The sequence below is a fragment of the Panthera onca genome, chromosome A2 (genome assembly GCF_046562875.1).
Source record: "Panthera onca isolate mPanOnc1 chromosome A2, mPanOnc1 haplotype 2, whole genome shotgun sequence".
NCBI classification, from domain to species: domain Eukaryota; kingdom Metazoa; phylum Chordata; class Mammalia; order Carnivora; family Felidae; genus Panthera; species Panthera onca.
Window position 1 is genome coordinate 21,865,305 of NC_138340.1, and position 20,384 is coordinate 21,885,688.

The 20,384-nt window shown below is 41.1% G+C and overlaps 1 protein-coding gene and 1 pseudogene across 1 annotated transcript in view; both read right to left on the reverse strand.

Annotated features, from left to right (window-relative positions):
* The window catches only part of DCP1A (decapping mRNA 1A), a 56,520-nt gene that overhangs the window by 20,233 nt on the left and 15,903 nt on the right, over nucleotides 1-20,384 (reverse strand). The window contains exons 4-5 of the mRNA XM_060631309.3: nucleotides 7,740-7,806; nucleotides 2,243-2,381 (exon numbers count right to left, since the gene is read on the reverse strand). Of these exons, the coding sequence (XP_060487292.2) occupies nucleotides 2,243-2,381; nucleotides 7,740-7,806 (206 nt within the window). The remainder of the gene's footprint in view (nucleotides 1-2,242; nucleotides 2,382-7,739; nucleotides 7,807-20,384) is intronic.
* LOC132673503 (large ribosomal subunit protein uL16-like) lies at nucleotides 7,815-9,934 on the reverse strand (annotated as a pseudogene).

Sequence of the window (20,384 nt, forward strand, 5' to 3'; positions counted from 1 at the left end):
TCCTTCACCGCAAAGCGTGGAATTTCATTCACGGTGGGTGGGGGAGATTTAGGATTGGGGTTACATGCCATCACTGAGGCATGGCTTGCACCTCTGCCCTAGACTGTCAATCTAAGTCTCTACTACAGACAAACAAAGGGCCATCTGGAGCTGCGCGTCAGCTGAGAGCGCCCATGCAAACACTTGGCTATGAATTCACGGGTCACTGCGAATTCCAACTCCCATTTGGTTGGACAACAGGCAAGTGTAGACACGAAAAAAACCTGCTCTTTCAGGAAGCTCCACCTATTTACAGATAGTTTTCAAAACCAGAAAGAATGCATTATAAAAAGGAAGTACCAAAGATTTACAAAATTCCCAAAGGTTTATTAGTTTTAATCTAGCCATAGACATCACTTTACTTATTCCATAGCATGGGGGAATTTTCTTTACAACGGTAATTACCGTGCTCTCCATATTCTTACCTTTTGCAATGTGTCACATTTTCAGATTGCCTGCTTGACCTAGAGTTCCTTTATAGCTTTGTGGACAAAACCAAGGCTCTGTTCCTTCTTTCATTTTGTGGCTACTTGCTTCTTAGGCTGAGGAGTAAGCCAGGCCACCTCCCAGAGCACCAGCTCTGGTGCACAGCACCTACGCTTTCTGTCCCGTGTGGCACCGTGATCTAGTCATCACTAGGAATGCGTGACAGAGCCCTGGATTTATTAGCTACCTGTTCTCAGAACACAAAAAGGCCTCTATAAAAACAGAACAAGGCATCTATATAGATAGCCAGATCTCATTAAGGATATGAGAGGGAATTTGGGGGAATATAAGGTGACCTAAAAGAACAAGTATTCTCGGAATTTATTCTCATCCAGTTAGGATCCTAAGTGTTCATGCATCCACTACAGAGATGACTGCTTTTCCTATATTAATTTTCAGAGTTGCATAAATTCCTCTTAATTCTCTATGAGACACTGAGGAATGTGATGCAACTTGAACTTCTCAGGGGCTCTAATGTACACTTCTCCACCTCAGAAGTGAGATTTCCTTTGGTGTTTGAATAGGACTTTTCAACCTTCCAGAGCACTGTTAGAGGAAACTACCTTCCAGAGCACTGTTTCAAAGTCTGCTCCCTAAACTCTAGATTCTTGAGATGCTGAAGTGGAATATGAGAAAAATGGTCCCATAGTTCGATCAACCTGGGAATCGGTGCTGCTGTACTTATTGTAGGGCCCCTCAGAGTCTTGAGCATTGCAAAGCCCAAAGCCCCAGGAGGATGGGGAGGAGGAGCCATGTTAACAACATTTCCTTAACTCACTTGACCAACTGGAACCTTTCCTAAGGGTCACCTGTTAACTATGTAGAGTCTAGTGTTAGAGCAGAATTGTTTGGGAAACACACCATAGAGAGTGCTTTTCACACCTGTCCCTGGAACTTTTGGTGAGGTGAGGATTACACAAAAAACAAAAGAAAAGTACTTAATCACATATGAGTAAAGAGTAAGGTGACAATTACAATTCCACTGAAACAAAGCGCAGCAGTGGAAACCTTCAGTCTGCCTCCTATGAAGTGTGAAGCTCTCAGGGGCCCATGTCAAGTGAAAAGTCAGGGCAGTTCCAAAGCCATGCAGTTTGAAGACCACTAATGAAATGCCCACTGCGTGACGCATAGTGGACGGTTCGTAAGTGTGTAGTGAATAAGTTAACAAATGCACTACAACTTCCATTTTATTCAATTTCAGGGAGAAAACGCCATCCTTTCACTTTTAAACTAATATACAGAAAAGAAAAAAAATCTAGAAAAGCTTCACACGTGGGTAGAATTCCAAATAATGCTTAATGAAGGCTGTGAACCTACCACCAACTGCAGACCATAAATATACCCTTTGTATTAGCAGGTGCAAATGATCAGGCTACACATATTCCTAAGCCCTAGCAGAGGCCGCAGGGGTGAAGAACAGGCAAGAAGCTTTTGAAGAACTACCTGCTGCAGGCTAACTTTTGCACCCTGAAACCATTTTTCAGTAATTTTATGGGAATAGAAAAAGAGCATTCTAAACTTTCACACCAAGTCAAGGGCTTGGACGTAAGCAAATTTCTTTCCCTTTTAGGCTAAAAACTGTAAGACATGTATTCTTTCTGGACTAATTATCTCTGCTGGCCTAGGGGTGACTTCCCCAGCACATGCCCCCACGCCCCCTCCCCCTACTCCCCACCTGCCTCCTTCTCCCCTCTTGGTCCTCCCAGATCCGTCTCACCCTCTCATATTCATCCTTGGCTCTGCTTAGCATCTCCAGAATGTCGATGGGCCTGTGGTCACTGCAGCCGTTAGCCTGGCTGGGACTCTGTTTGTCCCGAGCAGCTTGCTGGGACCGCCGTGTCTCCTCTTCTACCACACTAGAGGAGGAGAACCAGATTTTAGAAAGACTTCTTTAGGCACAATCTGACCCACGAACTCTCCTGGTGTTTGTCTTCTGAGGATGCGGGAAGAATTTCATAGGGTACGCTTCCTCCGAATACAATTGCAGGGCCTCGGTCTGTATTGGGAGTACATAACTAACTGCTTTACCAGCTCATGTGCAACAATGCCAACTGATGTGTCTCACTGTTAGAAGGGCAGAGTACAGAATTCTTTTCTAGAGATGGAAGGAGCAGATATGTTAAAAATGACCAAATTATTTCTCTTTTTTGAAGTCTCAAATTCAAACTACCAGGTGAAGTACATTTTCAAAAGCATGTAGTCAGCAAGACACGGGCAGGGTGCATAGCTGAGCAACCACTGTGGCAAGTCTGTACTGACACTGGACTGGGGGAGGTGGGGAGAAGGAGAGAGAAGGAGAGAGAGAGAGGGAGGGAGAGGGAGGGAGAGGAGCTTCTTAAAAAAAAAAAAAAAGATTTCAGCAAATCTTCAAAGGTTTCCCTTATTCTCTCCTTAGAAATCACCAAGTGGGTGGTGAGGTCAGGGTGATCATGGCAGTGCTATTCATTCTGATTGGTGCTCAGGCTAATTCTGCACTTGAAAATAAAGCAAGAAAAGTTGAGGGTTAAGAATGCCAGAGAGGGCTGGGGTCTTTTTCTTTTTAAGATTCATTTAGGTTTTAATCCCAGCTCTAATGAACAGGATTACCTGCCACAGGATATTATGGGCACAGCATAACTTGATTATTGTATAAGCTGAAAACTTTCTGGATGGTGATAAGGACGGGCAATAAAACAATTCAGTAGCAGAAGATCTGTTTCTTGGTTGGTTTTTTTTTTTTTTTTTTTTTTAATTTTTTTAACGTTTATTTATTTTTGAGACAGAGAGAGACAGAGTGTGAACGGGGGAGGGTCAGAGAGAGGGAGACACAGAATCTGAAACAGGCTCCAGGCTCTGAGCTATCAGCACAGAGCCCGATGCGGGGCTCCAACTCATGGACCACGAGATCATGACCTGAGCCAAAGTCAGCCGCTTAACCGACTGAGCCACCCAGGTGCCCCCTTGGGTTTTTTTGAACAACAGGAATAGGACAAGAATAGGCCACTTTAGTGTCAGTTCACTGCTTTAAAACAACCTGCCTAGGAGCTCCCATTCATGTGCGTGGGATGGTTCTTTTATTTGAAAACACTGGGTTAAACAGTATTAAGCACTTTTTTTTTTTTCAACAGCAGACTCATTCTGAGTTTTTAACGTACTAAAGTATATTTGATTCTCCAAGAAGGGTGGGCTTATACATTTCCCCAAATTTACTTGACCAGAATCTTCTCCTAAGGCAAGATTTCTGTTTAGAAGATCTTGCTTTGCAGTAATGGTGTTATTTCTCTATCTAGATGCTTATAGCTCTGAATAGGATGATTATTTCTGAAATAAATGTACAGTCACAGACTTTACAGTAGAATGAAAGAAGACTGGTATGTGATATGAAGATCAGACCAATTAGCATCCATATTGTCTCATTTATATCCATACCAGTCAAGAAAGACTATATGGCCCCAACTGTGAGGCCTGTTGCAAAGGAGAAAAAGACTGGAGAGATATACGTTGGTTATTTCTTGATGGTAGATCACAAGCAATTTCCCGTTCCTTTTTTGTCCGTTTCTTCATTTTCCATAATTAACAGGCACTCCTTTAATAACGAGGGGGAAAAAAAGAGTGCTATTTCAAGAGACTTGTATTTGTACTCAGTTACAAGCTGCACCAGCTTGAATTCACCTTCATTGAAGACTCCGGTCACACAGCCTGTTTCTCCTCCCTCTTGACAGGCTGCCTGGTTTGTCCATCCTGGTATTCCCCTCATCCCTGCTCCAGACTGTATCTGGATCTGTAATTTTGGTTCAGTTTTTTTTTTTTTTTTTTAAATAAAGTAAGCTTTATGCCCAACATGGGGTTTGCAATTCAAGACTCTGAGATCAAGAACTGCATGCTTCACTGATTGAGCCAGCCAGGCACCCCCCAAAAGAACATTTCTTTCTTTCTTTTTTTTAATTTTAAAAAAATGTTTGATTTTTGAGAGAGACAGAGTACAAGCGGGGGAGGGGCAGAGAGAGAGGGAGAGACTCAGAATCCAAAGCAGGCTCCAGGCTCTGAGCTGTCAGCACAGAACCCGATGCGGGGCTTGAACTCGTGAACTGTGAGATCATGACCTGAGCTGAAGTTGGACGCTCAACCCACTGAGCCACTCATGTGCCCCAAAAACATTTCTAATAGTCACCACTATTAGACCAGTGGAACAGGCCTCTTTACAATGTTCACTTCTGCTTTCAACAGCATGTCCAGGTGGCAAGAAGGGACAGGAAAGATGCCAGGACTCTATCAGGCCTCTTCCAATCCAAACTCTCTGAGGAGCACCCTCTTCTCAAATATGCCCTCAAGACTACCCATAAATCAGGAATAAGGCTCACTTCCATGAGTTCTCCAAATTTCAGTCTTCGTAGGCAACCGTTCAAACAAGTATTTATTGTTAGGAAGAGTTTCTGGCAGGGTGGATTTCCTCTTTAGGAGAGTCAGCATTTCCCAAGTTTAGTGGATTTTCAACCCTGCCACTGACCAGAGAGGATTTCTAAATTCGGATACAGTACAGGTTTAGAGGTGTGCATGCTCTACCGCAGAGCTTCTCAGTTTTTATAAACATCTTTTGGAATAAGTCAACTTCTTTACTTGGAGAATTTTTATTATATTGCAGCTGTTGAAACAGTGATTTAACAGAATGGGCACCGACAGGCACATTTATTGAGACACAAACACAATATGCCAATACACACCTGTATTTCTGGTGGGCAGAGATAATATTATGAATTATGTAGCAAACAGAGGCTGTACACAGGCAAAGTCAGAGCAAAGAAAGATAAAGCAGTCTTTTCTTTATCTTTGGTGACCACGACACCATTTATCACAAAGTTCATGTTAACATATAAGGTGTTCTCTTCGGCCATAAATAGGCCAGGCACTTGAAAACTCATTACTAACAGTTTCATGAGGGCACTCTCTAATCACTTTCAATAACTCCCCTGCTTCTAGTAAAACCAGCTGGAAGCGTAAGCAAATGTGCTTCTTTTGGGCATTTCTTGTGAAAGAAACTCAAATGCTCCTTTTCCCTTTTGCTTTCTGTTTCTACTTCCTCATCCTACTTTTGGTTTCAGTACAATATTTTCAGATAGGCCTTCAGTCTTCTGCCTCATTTACCACCTGAAGTCTTGTATGAGGGGTACCACTGGCCCTGACAGTTTAGACAAAAGCTCAAAATGGTTTCCTGTGAGTAGCTATTAAAGCTAAAAGAAACATATTTCTTACTTGGGGTCCAAAAGTTCTCAACCTGCAGGAGAAAGTCTATATACTAACATATTCCAAAGTTTAGATATTTCAGAAAAATATTCTGGATTTCAGGATAACCAAGAATCAATACATCTGTGTCTTCTAAGTAATTTGAAGTAAACTGCCTTTGCTGTCACTTTCAAAAATACAAAAAGTAGTCATCAAATAAGTAAATGGCTTTGTAAAAAAAGTAGTTTTAATTCATTTCCAGGGAAAGGTGTTGTAAAAATAAAGTGTGCTCAGTTGCTATGTGTCCAACTTCGCAAAGCTCAGATGATGACCTTGAGGTTAGTGAGTTGGAGCCTCACGTCAGGCTCTCTGCTGTCAGTGCAGAGCCAGAGAGCCCGCTTCGGATCCTCTGTCCCCCTCTCTCTCTGCCCCTCCCCCTGCTCTCTCTCTCTCTCTCTCTTTCAAAAATAAGTAAAACATTAAAAGAAAGGGAGGAAGGGGGCGCCTGGGTGGCTCAGTCGGTTGAGCGTCTGACTTTGGCTCAGGTCATGATCTCGTGGTCTGTGAGTTCGAGCCCTGCGTCAGGCTCTGTGCTGACAGCTCAGAGCCTGGAGCCTGCTTCTGCTTCTGTGTCTCCCCCTCTCTCTGCGCCTCCCCTGCTCATGCTCTGTCTCTCTTTGTCTTAAAAATAAATAAACACATTAAAAAAATAAATAAATTAAAAAAAAAAAAGAAAGGAAGGAAGGAAAGGAAAGGAAGGAAGGAAGTGTGTTTCTAGAGAGGCAACATGTTTTCCAACATGACTGATGCAAGTTCATTTGGAACAATGTCTTCAGGGGTGTATGCCCACAGTAATAAACACAGCCTATCCTGTGAGCTCACGGCCAGAGCCATCAAAGCAGAAGGCGGACAGACATCCAATCAGGACATGACAGTGGTCTTCGATTAAAACTTTGCTTTAGCCATATGGGCTTCTTTTAAAATGCAAATATGCCTGGAATTGAGGTTTGGGGCTTATCTATTTACACTTTTATAGAAATTAGTGTGAAATTGGACTGTTTCTTAAAAAATTAAGACAGTTTTCTTCCAAAGATGTAGATAAAAATCTTGCAGGAGAACGAAAGGAATTCCGATGATGGGGTGGGGGTTCACACCTCTGGGGAGATTTAGGCAAAAACCGAAAAGGAAACACAGGTGAGCCAGAATACACTGGTGGCCGCAGCACCGCAGGCCTCTCCAGCGCCACGGTGTCTCGGGCTCCCAGAACCCAGACCAGCAGCACCAGCAGCACAGAGAAGCCAGATGAGGGGTGGCTCCTGCGGGCTAGCTTGAGAAAAGACAGTAAGCCACCCTTTAGAACTCTCATTCAATGAAATTGCTTTCCAATTCCAAGATTCTGACATACAAAGCATCTCCTGGAACACAGCCCATCAGTGAACTGGGGGACCACTACACCTAGCGTCGGCGCCACAGCGGAGTTCACGTCAAGGAGGCGTGGGCAGGAGTTCTCTACTGGCTGCGGAGCGCCGCACCACTCCTCTCGCCAGAGCCTAGCGCCACCTGCCTGTGCCCTGGGCGTGATAGCGTCCTTTGGGGTCAGCCCTAAGCACATGCTTAACAATAAGGGTTTGGTTAAATTAAGATTTGTCTTCAGGACTGGATAAAATTACAAATGCCACAGAGGACTCTTTAGCGTAAACTGGAAAAAGGCTGTTGAACTGAAAAGTAGGAGGTACAGGGTGATCTGTTTTTGTAAAAAAACCACCACACACACCGACCTAATGTACAAATAAAGACGGGAAGGAAACAGACTAAAACACTAACAATGGGAGTAGTAGGGTTACAGATAATTCTAGTTTTAAGCTTTTCTGCCTCTTCCAATTTTTGGACAATAAGCAGGAAATCAGGGGAGAAACAAATTAGTAGACTCAGTAGCAAACAGAAGCGAGGGGGAAAGTGATTTTTCATCTCTCATATATCATTAATTAGATCTATGTTGTAAAAGAAATACTTACTCGGCCATGAGTTTGGCTATGCGGTGACAGTCATTCTTATCGTAAAACCAGATGCTGTATATTGACACTTGAAAAACAAAGGAGAAAAAAAGATAATGGGAAATGCGGTTTCAACATTTGAGTATATGTAAATACTATATTATTACCACGGAATGTCAGAGAATTTACCACCAACAGAATTTACCATCAAACCCTCAAATTGTTAAGAGTTCCTCTAAAGAAAAAAAAAGCCTCTCCCTTAAACTGCTTAATAAAATTATTAATAAAATTAAGATAGGTAAAATATTCAGATGAAAATTGCGAAAGAAAGTTTTCAGACATGATTTCCAGATCTCATTGAGCCTAAGGTGCCACTAAGTGTAAGAGGTACCATTATTTTCTGTGTTACCAAGAAAGGAAAGTGCTGTTAAACTAAGAGTCAACATTGCGAGATGCATTTCAAATTGACAGTGAAATGTGAAAAAAAGTGTCTTAATTATCGAAAACCAAGTTCACCCACCAGCAGAACCAAACAACAGAACCTCCATCAATCTTTCGAAGCCTGAAATATGGAATCAGTAATTACAATAAAAACAAACACCAGCTCCAGATCCAGCCTATGATCAACATCGTTCACGCAGGAAATGGAAATGCTGGGGCTGAGCTCAGCCTATCACACTTCTTTTCCTTTTTCATTCCCAGCACGTGTGGTGTGATCAACACTAAGAAAACCTTCAAAAACTATTTGGTGAATAGACAAATGAACTTTATAATTAAAGGTTAACAATACATAAAAACCACTGTAAACACTTTTTGGATAAGGTGGGACAGAAATACTGAATTATAAGTCAAAACAAACATATGAATAGCTATGGCTCATTGCTACCACGTGCGCCCACCATGATACTCACAACTTGGCCCAGGCTGCACCTTCCTTCATACTTAAAATGACTGGTACAGGCAGTGCAGATATCATTATGTCTTTTTTTAAAAATTAAACTTTTTTTTTTTTTTAAGACAGGAAGTAGAATTTATTGGTGGGCATGAATAAGGAGGGAGCAGTGCTGAGGTTCTCATGAGTGCAGAGCCTGTCATTTGTCTAAGAGGCCATGAGTAGGGATGTATTTGACCCCACAGCCATCTGGGATGAGCTGCTTTTCAGCCATCATGTCTCCAAATTTGTCCACATTAAACTTAGCCCTATTTCTTGGAAATGAAGATCTTCTGGTGGCCAGAGGACCTGAACTTGGCTCTGCGTAGGGCCTCAATCACACGCTTCTGGAAGGACATGATGACATGGCCACTGTGGACCCTAACCATGTGCCCTGGGGTTTTCCAAAGGCACTCCACATACCTGTCTGGAGCCCGTCAACCCCAGCACAGGACAACATCTTGTTGATACAGATGATGGGGATGGGGTGGAGTTGCACTTGGATATGAAAACCATCTTTGCCATAGCTTTTCACCATGTACTTGCTGGCAAAAATACAGGCAGTCTCCAGGGCTTCAGAGGAGAGCTGCTCATATTCATCTGACGTCATGTGCCACATAGTGGGAACCCATTCACTTTTGCCTTCTTCTGCCCCAGGTCAAAGATGTGGATATTGGCATCAGGGACACTTCTGCCGAAGTGAGACTTTGGGTATGTTTTGTTCTTACAATACTGGTAACACCATGGCGACACCAGGATTTTCAGTGGCGCTCCAAAGGAAAAGGGCTAAATTAAACTTTTAATTTTGAAATAATTGTAGCTTCACACACACTTGGAAAAAATAAACAGAGACTGTATGTGCCCTTTGTTTCTTCCATTGGTAACGTTTGGTAAAACTATAGTATGATTTCACAGCCAGGCTTCTGACATTGATACAGTCAAGTTACAGAACATTGCTGTGGCCACAAAGATCCCTGGTGGACTTTTATAGCCACACCCTCTTCCCTTGGTCCCTCTCCCCCATCTCTGACTCCTGGCAGACACACTAATCTGTTCTCTGTTTCTTTAATGTTGTCATTTCAAGAATGTTACAGAATATAAAGGGAATCATATAACATGCAGCTTTTTGAGATTGAGTTTTCTAACCCAACATAATTCTCTGGATATTCATCCAAGTTGTTGCTTGCACCAATTGTTCATCCCCACCCCCACTCTCTTTTTCGGCTGTGTAGTATTTCATGGTGTGGCCATACCTGTTCAAATGTTCATCCACTGATGGACACATGGTGTGTTTCCAGTTTTGAGTTAACAAATAAGCAGCTATGAATGTCCATGCACAGGTTTTCGTGTGAATGTAAGTCTTCATCTCTGGGTTAAATGCCCCAAAGCACAGTTACTGAGTCACAGAAGTTGCATGTCCAGTTTAAAGAAGAAACTCTGTTCTCTAGAGTGTTGGTACTATTTTATATTCCTACCAGCAACATATGAGCAATCCAGTTTCTCTGCATCCTTGCCAGCATCTGTTCTTCTATTTTTAACTTCATCCATTCTGACAGGTATATAGTGGCATCTCACTGTGGTTTTAGTTTACATCTCCCTAGAAGCTAATAATGATGCTGAACATCTTTTCATGTGCTTCTCTGTCATCCATATTTTCTGTTTAGTCAAATGTCTGTTCATGTCTTTTGCCCCTTCTAATTGGACGTTTTTTACTGTTGAATTTTATGAGTTCTTTAGATATTCAAGATACTAGGCCTTTGTTGGATATGTGGTTTGAAGATATTTTCTATCTGGAGCTTGTTTTTCATTCTTAGTAAGGTCCTTCCAGAGCAAAGATTTTTAATTTTGACAAGGCCCAACTTACCAATTTTTCCTTTTATGGATCATGCTTTTGGTGTCAAGGATTCTTTCCTGATGGACCCGCAGTAACAAAATTTTCTATGATTTTTCCTAAAAGGTTTATAGTTTTACATTTCAGTAGGTAATCACTTTTTTAAAATGTTTTATTTATTCTTGAGAAAGATTTGGGGGGGGGGGGGGAGGGTCAGGAGCAGAGAGAAAGAGAGACACAGAATCTGAAGCAGGTTCCAGGCTCTAAGCTGTCAGCACAGAGCCTGATGCAGGCTTGTACCCAAGAACCATGACATCATGGCCTGAGCCGAAGTCAGACGCTTAACCAACTAAGCCACCCAGGTGCTCCATCAGTTGGTAATTGATTTTGAGTTAATTTTTGCATAAACCTTAGGTTAAGGTTTTCTTTTGGTCTAAATGTTCTATCCAGCATTATTTGTTGAAAATGCTCTCCTCTCTTTATTGAGGAGTATTTTGTACCTTTGTCAAATATCAGTTGGGTATATTTGTGTGGGTCTATTTCCAGATTTATTTTATCCTATTTATGTGTTTATTCCTCCACCAGTACCACACTGTCTTGATTCTTGTGCTATATAGTAGGCCTTAATAATTCCCCCCACTTTATGCTTTTCCAAATTGTTTTATCTTCTACGGCCTATGCTTTTCCATAGAAGTTTTAGAATAAGTTTGTTTATGCCTACAAAAAACATTGTTGGGATTTTGATAGAAGAAAGTGCTTTAAACCTACAGAGCAATTTGGGAATAGGTGAATTTGTACTATGTGGAGTACTTCAATGCACAAGTACAGTCTATCTCTCCATTTATTTAGATCTTCTTTGATTTCTTTCATCAGTAATTTTCAGCACACAGATCCTATACTTGTTTTGTTAAATTTATGCCCAAGTATTTAACTTTCTTTGTAAGGGCTATAAATGGTGGCTTGTTTTTAAGGTTATCTTTTTAAGTAATCTCTACACCCACTGTGGGACTCTAACTCATGACCCCGAGATCAAGAGTCACATGCTCTGCCGACCGAGCCAGCCAGCGCCCCTAAATGGTAGTTTTTAATTGTGACTGAGTTTTGAATGTTGATCTTGTATTCTCATATCTTACCAAGCTCACTAATTAGTTCTAGGAATTTGTACTTAGTCTGTTATCTGCGAATAACATTTTTATTATTTTTCTCCCCTTTCTCTTCCAATATGTAGGCCTATTTTTCTTTCTTGCCTTATTGCAGTGGTTAGAACTTTCAGTGCTATGTTGCACAGCAGTGTTGACAGTGGACATCCTTGCCTTGTTCTCAATCTTAAAGGGAAAACATTCAGCCTTTCACTGTAAGTATAATGCTGGCTGTAAGTCTGTTGCAGATGCTCTTTATCAAGATCACATAATTTACTTCTATTCCCAACTTAAGAGTTTTTATCATGCATGGACATGGGTTTTTTCCCTGCATCAAAAACACTAAATATGATCATGTGATATTTCTATTTCATCTTTAGTCTTTTGATATGGTGGATTAAACAGATGTTCAATGTATTTTTTTAAAATGTTTATTTTTGAGAGAGTGTGTGTGTGTGTGTGTGTGCACAAGTGGGGAAGGGGCAGAGAAAGAGAGAGAGAGAGAATCCCAAGCAGACTCTACACTTGGTGCGGAGCCTGACAGGAGGCTCGATCTCATGACTGTGAGATCATGACCTGGGCTGAGACCCAGAGTCAGGTGCTAAACTGATGGAGCCACCCAGGTGCCCCTTATTTTCAATACTGAACCAGCTTTGCAGATCTGGAATAAAACCTTTTTCTCTATATTGTTGAGTTTGCTAATATTTGGCTGAGGATTTTTTTAAACTTACTTCTCTAAAAATTTTTTTGTTTTTTAATATTTATTTTTGAGAGAGACACAGAGTGCAAGCAGGGAAGGGGCAGAGGGAGAGGGAAACACAGAATCTGAAGCAGGCTCCAGGCTCTGAGCTGTCGACACAGAGCCCAACGCAGGGCTTGAACTCACAAACTGTGAGATCATGACCTGAGCCAAAGTTACATGCTCAACGAACTGAGCCACCCAGGTGCCCCCTTTTTAACCTACTTCTTGAGAGATACTGGTTTGTGGTTTTCTTTTATTGTACTGTCTGCCTAGTTTGGGTATCAGAGTAATACTGGCTTTATAAAATCAGTTGAAAATTGTTCCCTCCTTGTCTGTTTTCTGGAAGAAACTATGTAAAATTAGTGTTAACTCCTCTTTGAATTCTCCAGTAAAACCATCTAGGCCTGGACATTTTTTTCTTTTGAATTATGAATTCAATTTCTTCAATGGCTATAGGACTATTCATGTTATCTATTTTGTCTTGGTTGAATTTTGTAGTTTGGGTTTTCAAGGAACTGGTCCATTTCTTCCAAGTTATCAAGTTTATGACTATAAAACTGTTCACAGGGGGTGTCTGGGTGGCTCAGTCGGTTGAGCGTCTGACTTTGGCTCAGGTCATGATCTCACAGTTTGTGAGTTCAAGCCCCGTGTCGGGCTCTGTGCTGACAGCTTGGAGCCTGGAGCCTGCTTTGGATTCTGTCTCTGTCTCTCTCTGCCCCTCCCCCACTTGTGCTGTCTATCAAAAATAAATTTTAAAAAATGTAAAAAAAAACATTAAAGAAAAATAAAGTACTTAAATGTTCACAGCATTAGCTTATTACCCTTTTAATGTCTGGAGAATCTATAGTGATACCTACTATTCCATTCCTGATACTGGTACATTGTGTTTTATTTTTCTTAGTATTGCTAAAAAGGTTTGTGAATTTTATTGACCTTTTTTTAATTTGTGGTGCCTGGGTGGCTCAGTCAGTTAAACGTCCAACTCTTGGTTTCAGCTCAAGTCATGATCTTATTGCTTCGTGGGTTTGAGCCCCACACGGAGCTCTGTAATGACAGTGAGGAGCCTGCTTGAGATTTTCTCTCTCCCTCCCTCTCTTTGCCCCTCCCCCACTTGTGTTGTCTCTGTTTCTCTCAAAATAAACTTAAAAGTTTTCTAAAAACCCAGCTTATTGTTTCACTAATTTTTCTCTTTTCATATTTTCAATGTCATTGATTTCTTCTGCTCTTATCTTCATTCTTTCCTTACTTCTGTATGTTTTGAGCTTAATTTGCTCTTCTTTTTATAATTTCTTGAAGTAAGAATTTAGTCGGCTCTCAGCCAAGTATCTTGAAGGTGTGGGAGGAGTTCCCCATGGCTAGGCCACCTGGTGTGCCTGTCCTGGAAGGGAGCCTCTGACTTTCACAGATGAAGACTGCTTCCCAGACTCGGCCAGTGATGTGACTCCTCCTCCACCCTTCCCTCCCCTTCGTGGGAGGGAGGGAAAGCACTCCCCCTGGTGGCCACTCATTGTCAGCAGGGCTCCTCTAATCCTTTCTGCCAGTTTTTCTGGGCTCACCTGATATTGTTGGCAGGACTACCACTTGATCCAGGAGGGGAATGAGCCTACCTGACCTGTCCTGTGTTGCTAGGTTGGAGGTCAGCAAATACCAGGCCTGGGTTCCCACCTTCTGTAAGGGTTACACCTTCTGTAACCCTGTTACAACAGGGTTGTAAGACCCTGTTGCTGTGCTGTTTTGCCAGTTCTGAGTCTTCCCCTTTCCACCTTTCAGAGTTCTACTGATTGTCTCTTGTGTTATTTCTGGGTTTTATAGTTGTACTTAACAGGGAGAAGCAAGGAGAGACAAGTAAGTCTAGGCCATCTTGTTTGGATCAGAAGTCTCACTGTGCACTTTTATGGATGGAAACTGAGGTTCATGGAAAGGCTAAATAGCTTATTACAAATCAGAAGAAAACAGTCTTGGCACTGTGGCTAGAACTCAGGTACTCTCACTCTTAGGCCAGTGGTCTTGACACCACACAGCCATTGCCTCATTACATGAAAGAACACATTTTTTTTATAAAACAAAAACTTAATGAGCTTTAATTATGCTTATAGACTAAACTAACACATAAAATAGAGTATAAATAAGTTAAAAAACATACAATAAAAGGATGACAGAATATAGAATTATAGTCACCATGCTGTATATTACATCCCCATAACTTACTCATTTCATAACTGGAAATTTGTACCTTTTGATCTCCCCTCCCCCCACCTCAGGCAACCATCGATCTGTTCTTTATATCCATGAGCTTTTAAGTTTATTTATTTTGAAAGAGAGAGAGAGACAGAGTGAGCACAGACAGGCAGAGAGATAGAGGGAGAGGAAGAATCCCAAGCAGCCTCTGCGCTATCAGCACAGAACCTGATGAGGGGCTCGAACTCACAAACTGTGAGATCATTACCTGAGCCGAAATTAAGAGTTGGACACTTAACCATCTAAGCCACCCAGGCATCCTGTTTTTTTTTTTTTCTTCCTTAAAGATTCCACACATTAGTGAGATCATATAATATTTATCTTTTTCTATCTGATCTACTTCATTTTAGCATGATGTCCTCAAGGTCCATCTATATTGTTGCAAAACGTAAGGTTTCAATTTTTTAATGGCTGAATAATATTCCATTGTGTATATATACATTTTCTTCTTCCATTCATCCATTGATGGACTCCTAGGTTATATCCACATTCTGGCTATTGTAAATAACGCTACAATAAACACAGAAGTGCATATATCTTTTCAAATTAGTGTTTACATTTTTTTTGGATAAATACTCAGAAGTGGAATTGCCAGATCATATGGTAGTTTCATTTTTAATTTTTTGAGAAATCTCTATACTGTTTTCCGTAGTAGATGCACCAATTTACAGTCCTAGCAACAGTGCATGAAGGTTTGCTTTTCTCCACATCCTCTCCAACACCTGTTGTTTCTTATATATTTTTTTAAAGTTTTATTTATTTATTTTGAGAGAGAGAGAGTTTGAGCATGGAAGGGGCAGAGACAGAAGACAGAGAATCCCAAGCAGGGTCTGTGCTGTCAGTGCACAGCCAGATGCCGGGCTTGATATCACAAACCATGATATCATGATCTGAGCTGAAATCAAGAGTCAGATGCTCAACTGACTGAGCCACCCAGGTGTCCCTGTTATTTCTTGTATTTTTGACAAGAGCCATTCTAACATGTGTGGAGTAACCTCATTGTGGTTTTAATTTGCATTTCCCTGATATCAGTGATGTGGCGCATCTTTTCATGTACCTGTTGGCCATCTGTATGTCTTCTTTGGAAAAATGTCTGTTCAAATCTTCTGCCCACTTTTTAATCAGATTGTTCTTTTGCTATTGAGATGCATGAGTCCTTTATATAATTTGGATATTAGCCCCATATCAGATATATGACTTGCAAACATTTTTCTCTTGTTTGGTAGGATGCCTTTTTATTTTGTTGAAGGTTTCCTCTGCTCTGCAAAAGCTTTTAGTTTGATATAGTCTCACTTGTTTATTTTTGCTTTTTCTGCCTTTGCTTTTGGTGTCAAATCCAAAAAATCATTGCCAAAACTGATGTCTAGGAGCTTACCACCTATGTTTTCCTCTAGGGGTTTCACAGTATCAGGTCTTACATTCAAGTCTTTAATCTATTTCGAATTTATTTTTTGTGTATGGTGTAAGATAAGATAGTAGCAGGTAGCTGTCCACTTTCCCCAACACCATTTACTGAACAGACTGTCTTTTCCCCATGGTATATTCTTGGTTCCCTTGTTGGAAATTAGCTCGACCATATATGTGTGGGTTTACTGCTGGGTACTCTCTTCTGTTTCACTGATCTATGTGTCTATTTTTGTGCTAGTACCATACTGTTTTGCATACAACAGCTCTGTAGTTTATCTTGAAATCTGGGTCTGTGATACCTCTGGATTTTTTCTTCATCCTCAAGTTTGGCTATCTGAGGTCTTTTGTGGTTCCATACAAATTTTAGGATCGTTTATTCTATTTCTGTGAAAAACGTCATGGCAATTTTGATACGAAATACACTCAATCTGTAGATTGCTTAAGGCAGTATAGACATTTTAACAATATTACTCCTTCTAATCCAGGAGCATGAAATATTTTCCCAATTCTTTGTGTTTTCTTCGACTTCCTTCATTAATGTCTTATAGTTTTCAGTGTACAAAAGCTTTTTAATGGCAAATTTTTATTCATGCTGAATTAACGTCATTATATTCTACAAAAACATTCATGGCCAATCACAACTTTAAAGTTCCTTTTTTGACAGAAATAAAAGTTTAATTGGATTTTTTTCAGTTGTCCTTGCAAAGGGAGTGAAAACATTGATACAGTGAGTGAATGGCTTCATTTTATGAATGAAATCATCAACGTCAATTTTTTTCCTAACCTGTTCTCTGGTAGAGAAACCCTTCAATTTCACTAAAACCGTCCTTGACTGTTGGGCTCCATGTCTGGCTATGTGTCCTGCAGGTGACTGTGCACACTAACTACCACACTACCAGGTTGGCTTTTGTTTTCTGAGCCTTCATGCAGCCTGATGTGAAGAGTTTTCCATGTTTGGAATCCAGGTTCACAGCCCCTCTTCTGTTCACAGAACTATAAAACACCACCAACGCTTCAAGCAGAATCAATGTCTAATGAATAACAAGTAATCTTGGAATATTTTACATGTAAGTAAACAGATTAAATTTAGCTTTGACATCCCTTTGACAAGGAACACAGAGGAAGCTCTGTTATAGACAAGATATAAGCAGTATCTTCCGCAGTATCTTTGGTTATGTTCCTATTCCTCGCGGCTAAGGATTGCTCCTACATAGAGTAATCAGACGGGGCTTTGAAAAGACTCCATATATGGCAAGCACATGCAACCATCTTTCTTTAAATATGCCTCTTCCAACCTTGGCTAAAGAACACACGAAACACAAGAGTCCAAATACAAGATTCCAGTTTCCCTCTGATGGACACACCCATGTAACTTAGACTGATCAGAAAGTTTGTGATATGCAATACATTAGGCTCAGAACATTCTTTGGGCTGAACAGGGGCATTTAATAATGTTTTCATAGGGGGCTGAAAGCCCAACTCTTAAGAAAGAATTCCATATGGATAATCAAAATAAACCCAGCAGAACTATCAACTTACGTTGACAAAACTTTACTTATATCCTCTCTTCTTCCCTTGAAGAAATACTCTAGAATTTAGAAATAAGACATACGCCTTCCACTCTTGTACATTATCAAGTAAACTGCCAAAAGAGACCCAAACACTTTCAAAGGCATGTTTGCAGAAGAAATAAAGATAAGGAAGCCATAACGATAGCTTAATGGGTACGGGATAAGAGTCACACTCGATTCTGCCAAAAGTGGACCTGTAGAGGTTCAGACACGCATCCAAGAATCAGCTCTGTCTGCCAACATATCAAATGCACAGTGCATGCAACTGGCAAGAAAGCCCTGAGAGCTGCCCCTGAGCCTGTCACTGTCACCGGTGAGGAAAGACAGACAAGTTACCAGATAGCTCAGATCACGGAGGACCTGTCTCCAAGCCAAAGCCAAGTATTCTTCCCTCAAGAGAACTTCCACTCCAAGGCCCAACACATACCATGAACAATTCATTTGCTGAAACATTCCGACATAATTTTCCTTGATTAACTACAGCAATTTAAGGATTTGACAATATAGTATTATTTTGCTGTGGCAAATAATGATGGCATCCTGATTTATAAGTGCCTTTTCTCAAGACAAAAGCAAACTATCTACCTATTGGACCCCCCACCATATTTGCAGCTGTTAACGGCTGTCCCAAGTAAGTCATGCAGTACAGGCAAGTCACCAAAGAGTTAGGGAGTGTGGTAGGATATTTAATTACTTTTAAGTTGTACTTCCATGAAAAACATCAAAATGCAGAAAAGAATATCGAAAATTAAGTGTTTCCTTTGCTTTTTAAATGACAGCATCTTTCTTTTAAAATCGTGAAAAACAAGACTGACAAAAGATTAAAGCCATTAGATTAGTTAATACTGAGAAATTTTAAAGATTTTTTTAATGTTTATTTTTGAGAGACAGAGAGCGAGTGAGTGGGGGCGGGGCAGAGAGAGAGGAAGACACAGAATCCAAAGCAGGCTCCAGGCTCTGAGCTGTCAGCACAGAGCCCGACGCGGGGCTCGAACTCACGAACCGCGGGATCATGACCTGAGCTGAAGTCAGATGCTTAATTGATTGAACCACCAGGTGCCCCAATATTGAGAAATCTGAAAAAGCTGAGGAGCAAGAGTTTTCCATTTTCCCAGAGAGCGCAGTTTGCAGATCCAGCAGCCCGTTATGATTTGATGTTACATCTCATTCTGCTTCTCATCTGGAATGGTATACGGCATGTACAAGATCAAGAGAATCCAAATTAATTTGGAGGCTTTGTAAAATCCCTTGAGACTTCTTGAGATGCTGTGAAATGTCACAAGAACAGAGCTGGGAATCACTCTCGTGCACATGCTGTCTTTTTGATTCATTTATTATTTAGATCTGACCTACTTTCTAAAAGGATCTGAGGAGGTTGGAGATTTTCTCAGTATGGTGCCAAACACAAAAGGGGTTTGATAAAAGCTTTTTGGCAATGGTGTTAAGAGTTATAAAATTTCTAAAGATGATACTGACAAAGATCCTCTACACAGGAAGGAAGAACAAGAAAATGTGTTTTGAATATGGCCAAAAACATTTACTCTAAACATAAGGAAGATCCTTCAGATTATAAAAGTAATGTAAGAATGGAATAGATTATGTAAACAGTGGCCTGCCCCAGCTAGTGAAACAGCAAATGCCCCTGCCTTGAAAGATCATTTCCTTTAGGACAATAAGCCTAGCCTGGTGGCTCCACATCGACATTAAAGGAAAGAGAGAAGAGAAAGGCTCCGAGGTGGAAAGTAGAACACAGGAAAAAGGGTGTGGGGCCGCAGCCTGGCTGGCCTAGGATTTTGACAGGAACTGTGGTAGGTGGCAAACAGGCAGGCAGGAAAATGCTATGAATCCATACATGCAGCTGGTAAATGGGATTCAGCAGCTTACCTGTTATGGCCAAAGAACACACATCTTAAAACACCAATGAACACAAACATAGAAGAGAGAGTGTACTTTCTAAAATTTAAATTGCAGGGGCGCCTAGGTGGCTCGGTTGAGCGTCGGACTTTGGCTCAGGTGGGATCTTGTGGTTCGTGAGTTTGAGCCCCATGTGGGCTCTGTGCTGACAGCTCAGAGCCTGGAGCCTGCTTCGGATTCTGTGTCTTTGGATTCCGTGTCTTCCTCTCTCTCTCTGCCCCTCCTCTGTCCGTGTGCGCTCGCTCTCTCTCTCTCTCTCTCAGAATAAATGAATACACTTTTAAAAAATTAAAAAAAAAATTTAAATTGCAGTGTCTAGGGGCACCTAGGTGGCTCAGTTGGTTAAGTGTCTTGACTTCGGCTCAGGTCATAATCTCGTGGTCCGGGAGTTCGAGCCCCACGTCGGGCTCTGTGCTGACAGCTCAGAGCCTGGAGCCTGCTTCAGATCTGTGTCTCCCCCTCTCTCTCTGCTCCTCCCCTGCTCACGCTCTGTCTCTATCTCTCAAAAATAAATAAATGATAAAAAAAAATTGCAGTGTCTATTTAGTGAACACTGATTAAAGACATAGGTCAGGAAATTTTAAAATGTTATTCTGCAACGCTCTTTGGTTTAGTATTTTCACATTTAGTGCCCCTCTCTAAAGTAAATCAAGCCTGAAACCATTTACTGGCAATATCACTTACATAGTCCCTTTAAACACTGTATTCTTAGTATGGGATTCAGATACATGAAATGACCACTAACTTTTTTGGGAAATTAAGAAAATAAACCCAAAGAATATTACAACTGATCGTTTCCAGTTACAGACTTCCTATTCCTAAATAATGGCAGCTCTAAGTAAATAAAACAAAATGGGGAGTCACACCAGGGCTTGACGCCTGCTGTTAGAGTT